The 7,692-nt window shown below is 46.8% G+C and overlaps 1 protein-coding gene across 1 annotated transcript in view; it reads right to left on the bottom strand.

The window, feature by feature from the left end:
- The window catches only part of DENND2A (DENN domain containing 2A), a 94,595-nt gene that overhangs the window by 43,692 nt on the left and 43,211 nt on the right, over window positions 1-7,692 (bottom strand). Inside the window, exons 3-4 of the mRNA XM_023530265.1 lie at window positions 6,192-6,319; window positions 4,492-4,613 (exon numbers count right to left, since the gene is read on the bottom strand). Coding sequence (XP_023386033.1) covers window positions 4,492-4,613; window positions 6,192-6,319 — 250 coding nt within the window. The remainder of the gene's footprint in view (window positions 1-4,491; window positions 4,614-6,191; window positions 6,320-7,692) is intronic.

Here is a 7,692-nt window from a genome sequence, read left to right as displayed (position 1 = left end):
GGTGCAAGTTTGGACTTAGCAGGGTCAGCAAACTTTTTTTAAAGCCAGAGAGTAAATTGTTTGGACTTTGTGGGCCATACTGTCTCTGTCAGAACTACTCATCTATGCCACTAGAATGCAAGAGCAGCCACAGATAATATGTAAACGAGTCAACATGGTTGTGTTCCAATAAAACTTTATTTACAAAACCAAGTGACCAGCAGTAGTTTGCCAAACCTGAACTATAGTAGAAAAGAGAATCCATTGTCTAAGACCCTAAGGATGATTGTGTCAGACTGTGGTCCAGTGAAGACTCCAGCTTTTGATGGGAGAGCCTCACACCAACATGCCCTGATGATAACATGTCTACCCCACTGTGTTTCTTTGGAGTAAACTCAATGGAGGGGACTGGCTCTGTCACAGGGGCACACAGACTTCTCCCTAATCATAGATTCTGGACTCATACCCAACAAATGATATGTAGTGTCCAAAAGGGAAAAATAGAAAAAGACCCTCTTTTGAAATCTCTTGAGTTGTTTCAAGAGACCAAGAGTGATGGGCCCTGGCCAGGGGGCATCTCAGTGGGGAGAAGGGGGTTGCAAGGAAGCTGTGTGCAGCCCCAGAGGGAGCTGACCTGGACTCAAGCCAGGGTTCATTCACCCTTCTTGTCTGTGAATGGCGGCTAATGGTTTAACTCCTTCCTGCCCTCACTGCCTCAGGAGACACTGACGGCAGGAGACTAGAAGGATCCTTGATGTAAAATGTCCCATCTCCTCCTTACCTCTATTGCAACCTCATTCCTATTTTCTTTCACAGAGGCCTCCTCCCAAGATGTGCTCAGATGTCATTCACACAGACATACACATTTGTTCATATATGCCCACAGGTACTCATATTTACATGAATACATAAACACTCCCTTAAATATACATACATAGAAACACACGGAAAGGCATACATGCACATTCCAACAACTGGGACTTTACGCGAAGTTAATGACATTACATTAAAATTATGAAACATCATCCAGGCAACGAAAATTGTTTTTAAAAAGAAATTAATAATATGGGGACATACTTAATGATGAATATGCACAAAGAGCAGTAAACTGTTTATACAACATAATCCCAAGTCTTTCTTTTAAATGTACACATGCACACGCAGTGTGAGATAATCTGGAAGGAAATAAACCAAAGTATTAGCAGTGGTTATCTCTCGGTGTTGGGATTACATGCAATTTTTTAAAAAAAGACCTGAAAAAATGTAAGCGTATATATACATACACATAATAATCTATTATACAAAAAGAAAATGTAAGTGAGCATAAAGAAAAAACAAAAATCCCCTATTACATATGAGTTTTATTTTCTTCAGTATACTTTTCAGTATTCTTAAATTTTTTACAATGAAAATGTATTTCTATTTTCAGAAAATAAGGTTAATTTTTTAAAAGAACATTTACTGAAAAGCATAATTCTATATATTTAGCAAATGTAAATAGTACTGCTGTTGCAAGCGCTAGTCTAAATGGTCTATAAGTATTAATTTCATTAATTTTCATAAGACCCCTTAAAAGGAGTATACTACAATCGGTCCTATTTTACCAGTGAAGAAACTGATGCACGTGGATGAGATCATTTGCCCGAAGTCATAGATAGAGCTAACAAGTGGCCCAGGCCGGTTCTGAACGGAGGCAGTTGGGCTCTGGAACCCGCGCAGGGGAGTGGACACTGCCTCTCGGAGCTACGGCTAAGTGATGTCTGCTTTGTTGGTGGGAGATGGTGCGTGTGATCTATCCAGGCCAGCAGAGAATGTCAGCGATACATTTTTCCTCTTAAGTATCGATAAGTAAAAAAGAGCATCTTATGTTAGCATAGATGTCTTTTATTATAAAAATTGGTTCCCACCGTACTTGGCGCGCCATTCAAGGGGTGGGGATGCTGGTAGCACCCAGCAAGGGCAGCACGGTCTCGTGTCAGGGCCTCGCACTGTGGGTTTGTAAGCGGTAGTGTCGCCCCCAGCTGCACGTCTGTTTTTCTCCGAGGCAAGTCTGTCCAGCTGACCTTTCCCTCTCTACTGGAACGAGGCGGGATCTAATTAAGTGAAAATCCCCAAAGGTCTCTTAGGACCTATCTGTGGCTGGTAGAGGAGGTCGCCACAGAGGGACCGCTCCAGTAAGTTCCAAGGTCTCAGATGCAGCCCAGATGTGGCAGAGGCTCCATGAATATTTGAAGAACTAAATGGAGGGAGTAGGAAAGTCTGCAGCTGTCCCCCAGAACGGGGGAACAAACCACACACCCAGATGTGGGAGGGCAGCGGAGCGAGTGTGAACGATCAGTGGCGACCAGTCCTGCGTGTTGGGCAGCTGGACTTGAAATTTTCGTTGACATGACTATCTGCTTGTTTAGCTGTCTGGGGTCAGAGGATCTAGTTTCTTTCTCGCCTGGCAGGATGGAGACAAAAAGGGCCAGGCCCTTCTCCTCTAGTATTAGGGAGCAGCACCAGCTCTGAATGCAGAGCTACCGTAGGCTCACGTTTTCCTTTCTAAGATGTAGTTCACTCCTCACGTGGAGTGGAGAGTGGAGCAGAGCTGAGTAGAACAAGGGGGCTGAGTCGGGGTGCACCCTTCCTTCTTCTAAGCCAGGCTTACCAACTATGGGAAATGAAGGATTTCCTAAATGTTGAAGACATTTTCCATATTCCAATGAAAACACAAAAAATACATTTCAAACGCAAGTAGAAACTGTTAATCATCAGTTGTCATGAATTATTCATGATGATACTCCTTTCCACAGGAGGAGAAAAGAACAGTTAATTGGTTTTGGCAAGTATTACAGCAATTGATTTGGGTCTGTAAGATCCACCCTTCACGATAGGTTCTGCCTTCAATTCTCTTCAGGAAGACTGGTGGCAGAAAGCTTCCTTTTGTGACCATCAAGCACAAAGGTGTGCCTCGTGTGCAGACAGACCCCAGCCCCCCGCCAGCAAGTGCTGACCTCACAGGTGCCCAGAGAGGAAGATGGTTTCTTAGGCCTTTGCTATGGGATTTAAACCGACACAGCCTGGATTTGGCCTTTATTTAATGTCTTCAATACCTAAACATTGTATAACAACTACTTATGGGAGACACAAAGAAATAGAATATATATTTTCTGACCTTGAGGAATTTCAGTCTAGTTGGGGAGATGTTTCTAAGATATATTATATGACTTAAATCAGAATTCACATCACCAGAGTAAGAGATGTCATAGGCAGTACATACAATTTGGTGTGAAATGAATGCTTTAGCCCACTGAGTGTCATAGGCAGGCGGAGGGGAAGAGGTCCCAGGCCTGGGACGGCCCGGAAGCTTTCTGAAGGAGACATGATTGAGCTGAGCCCTAAAGGATGGGGAGAGGGAGGTCCAGGCGAGAGTCAAAGCAGAGGTAGAAATGAGCTAACACAGGGGTGGGCAAATTACAACCTTTGGGCCATGTCAGGCCCACCTCCTGTTTTCGTATAGGCCATGAGCTAAGAATAGTTCCTACATCTTTAAATGGCTGAAAAATATTCTACGACAGGTGAAAATTATATAAAATTCAAAATACAGTATCCATAAATAGAGTTCTATTGAAACACAGCAACACTTATTTGTTTGCACATTGTCTGCGGCTGCTTTGTACCACGATGGCAGCGCTGAGTACTTACAGCAAAGGTTATATGTTTGCTCTCTGGCTCTTTAGAGAAAAGGTCTGCTGATCCTGGGCCTGTGCTATCAGAGAGGCCGTCAGCAGGCTCTCACTGGAGGGGAGCTTTCTGTAGGTAGGAGCTGTGGGGAACTAGGTAGTAATGGGTGCTTGGGGATCGATTATGAAGGAAGAGGAATGCCCTGCTAAGGAATATGAATTCAGTCCTACAGGCAAAGGGTTGAAATGATCATGTACGTGAATATAGTTATATTATCCATATGTACATAATTCCGAAAGGTTCAAAAGGATATTCTGTAAAAAATGCCAGTCTCTACCCTGACCTCCAGGTACTCAGGCACTCAACAACTCCGCAGAGGTACCCACTGACGCATTCTGAGGAATCCCTACAGAAATCTTCTTCACCATGCGCAAACAGGTGAGATTACGTGATGCATATTCTTCCATTGAAAAACCCCACACGTGGCGGTGTACTGTAAAAATACTGCTTCTGCCCCATGCCTTTCAGGTCTATACTTTAGAGTTTGTTTTACGTCAGGACATTCTACCTAATGGCTGTATAGCATGGCTGTACGACACGTTATTTACCCAGTTGGGGAGGTTCCCCATCCAGCAGATGTGACAATGATACTTGAGGCAGCTTCGTGGAGCGGAGTTCCAGGAGCACCAGAGGCGGGAAGCGCAGGCAGGCGGGCAGCTAAGGTACAGACCCGGAGCCTCTGTGCACGTGGCCCAGCGTTCCCGTGGAACCCAGAACTCCAGGCTGCTCGGGTCATGGTGCTGGGGATCCCTCGCCCCCCGCAACACTTCCCTGGGGGGCTCATACCTTGGTGGGTGTGTCAGGGATGGAAGAGGTGGGAGAGCCAGGGAAGTTCAAGACACACTTCTTCCCCAGGCAGCGGCCATGTAATTCAACGTCCTCATAAGGGTTTTCCTTCATTGGCGGATCTGTGGTCAGAAGTAACTGGTCAGGAACTGGGAACACTGAGCAGGTCTTTCTTGTCGGATCAGCCCAATAACCTAGCCTCTCCTGTGGGGATGTCTGATGTCTCGCCATCCATTTGTCCTTTCTCTTGGTAACAGACCCGATCCCCACTGGGGAACTCCCCCCAACCCAACCCTGTCTCCCGTTCTTAGATGCACTTGGCTTTCAGGGTTTTAGCCATTCAGAGTTCCCCGAGTCCCTGCCTCAGCGACCAGTTCCGGGAAGGCTCAGAATCCCAAATCTAGGCCAGTCACCGCGTGGTATCCCTGGGCTCGGAAGGTAGGCACGGGACCTAAACTGCTGTAGCCAGAGTGAACCTCAGGACTGTTGCTGGGACTTGCAGGACACAGACAGAACCCCCCTCCAGGGAGATGATGGCAGCATCGTGGGGACCAGGGAAACCTGCTGAGAATGGAGCTAACCTGAGATATAAGAAACAAGGAAGAAAAAGCCAGTCTGGTCACAGGAGCCAATCAAGCCCCTTCACTGCTTCAGCCGGGTTTTCTGTTCCTCGTGAATGAGAGCTCCCCTGTCAGGCGCACACCGCTAAGTCCAGACCTCATCCCTGCCTGGGGTTTGAGGAGCCTGCTGCTTGGGCAGGACTCGTCTCCCCAGCTTGGACATGGAAGTTCAAACAGTGTATGGTGCAATGCGAATAGCTCAGCTGAGTACGTTCCTCCATGCTCGTGTGTCCATCGACCATGGAGTTTTCCTGGAATCAATGATTACATGCCCGTATGCAGGTGTGTACCTGCCCTACCTGCTCCTTGCATGTAGATACGTATGGGTCTCCCCCTCTTACCAGCTCCTTTTTCCCCCCTCCCCCATCTCCACCCCCAGCACGCAGATGCTGGTCTGAGCTCACACATCGAAACTGTGATGTTCTCTAAGATTACTTAACTTACTGAATTTAAACGCAAACTCACTCTGAATCTGAGCCACACTGTGGAATCTGAAAGAATTCTTCAGAACGAGGCTAAAGCTACTGTTTTAATAGCAGACACTCACTTTAGTCTGCATTTGGATGCTCTGTGATTGCCACGCTCCTGTCGTTTCAGAAAGAGTATGGCGGTCTTTAGTTTTCTTTCATTCAGTAACCCCTAAACTTACTGTGCATCACTTATAAGCCAGGTACTTTACGTACCACCTTCCCCAGTCCCCAGACAACCCTGTAAGGTAGCTGCCATCATCCTTAGCATAAGATGAGAGAACTGGAGTTCAGAGACGTTAAGTCGCCAGCTCGATGTCATGCAGCGAATAAGTAGCAGGGCCAAGATTTGATCACGCATATTGAGGCTCCAGGTCTCAAGTGCTTCCCACTGCACCATGCCGCTTCCGTGGCTGTTTGTCCCCAGCCCTTCCTCTCCCCTCTGACCCCATTTTTACCTTCCACTCACCTACCTGCTCTCTCATTCACTTGAGTACATGTATGTCTTCAAGTGTTCGTGTGTGTGTATGTGTGTGGGGGGAAGCGGCCAGCCCATGTCCTCCCTCCCCTTTCTCACAGGCAGACCTGTGCCCCAACACATTTTGCCTCTTACCCAGAATGTCTTCGTAGACGTTCTCCTCCGATAAAGTGCGCGTGAGCCCCAGCTTAGTCTGTGCATACCAGTCGACCCTGCTGTTCTCAGCAGAAGACTGCAGTAAGTCTTCAAACTCATAGGACTTTCTGGGTTGTTCCACATGAGAGGAAAAAAAACAAGAACTCAAATCAAATTAGGCTGGTCCAGGGAATACAGACAAAAAAAAATTTTTCTTTTTCCTTGAGAAAATCTCTATTACTGAAATCAACTCTAGGTTTTGTAAGCAGATATAAAAATCTTCAAATGTGAGATGTGGCTTTTACTTGAAAGAATGTTTATGTTACTAGGCCAAGTAAAGATAGCAAAGTATATATATAAAATACAGTCCCGACTTTGTAAACAAACATACATAGAAAACAAAAAGCAGGGAATGAAGGAAAAAATACAGCTGCTATCTCAGGACTGAGGGATGGCCCGTGGCTTCTCCTCACTTTTACTTTTCCGGACTTTTCAAATGCTCTCCCATATTTACAGAACACACATTAATAACCAGAAAGAACCGTGATGGCCAGTTCAGGGAAGGCCAGAGGCCTGGGAACCTCCCCCTTTCTCTCACCCGAGAAGTTATCATCAGAATGAAACCTAGAGCCATGAGATATCCCACCTAACCCCCCTTAAAGATCTGTGCAAACGTGGCCGGGTCTCTGTCTGTGGCCTGGCACATTCTGTGGCTTCCTACCATCCCCTCCCCACCCTGAATCCACACGGCACTCCCTGTTGCGATGGTATGGTGTTCATCGTAAGGCGAGGTCTAGCCCCTTCTCCAACTATCTCACACACACACATACATAGCCGCTCACCTAGAGTTTCTATGATTTTTGTAATTTTACTGAATACTTGGGAGGTGACAAGATGGGTCATATTGTGCAACATACAAAACATCAGCTGCCTCACAGGTTCACTCCACCTCTGTCCGTTTTCTTCTCCCTCCCTCTCCTTCTCCAAAGTAACCCAGATTTTTTTCCCAGTAGGAGCAGAACAGCCCGGCCCACTCAGGCTCTGGAAGCTCACCTTCTACTCCCAAGCAGATCTGTCCAGAACTTCTGCTCAACACACTTGGTCCTTCCTTGAATGGAACTTACGTGAACATGCGGTCCCTCCACACTGAATGGAGCACACCCCGCAGCTGGCCTGGACTTGCTCCTGGCCCTTCACCCCTCAGTGGACAGAGTCCAGATGGTCACAGCCCCCCTAGGGCTCAGGAATCACCACTCTTTTCTCTTACTTTCATCGTCGGTGTCTAGCACAGTGTTCTTCACATGCTAGCACCCTAGGTGGTGACCTGTAGCTGACTACTTAGAAATGCAGTGTCTCGGTTTCTTCACCTGCACTTTTGGTCTCTCTCTGGCCCCTGGGGAAGGTGCCCCACTGGTGGCTCCAGGATTAAATGAGACCTGGATACAGATCTGGGATCTTTTATTCACAAACTTGGACGAACTACTTAACTGGGCTGAAACTC

This window comes from Pteropus vampyrus, unplaced genomic scaffold, assembly GCF_000151845.1.
Source record: "Pteropus vampyrus isolate Shadow unplaced genomic scaffold, Pvam_2.0 Scaffold48, whole genome shotgun sequence".
Lineage (NCBI taxonomy): Eukaryota > Metazoa > Chordata > Mammalia > Chiroptera > Pteropodidae > Pteropus > Pteropus vampyrus.
Note: the sequence above shows the minus strand (reverse complement) of the source record. Positions and strands in the feature narration are given on the sequence as shown.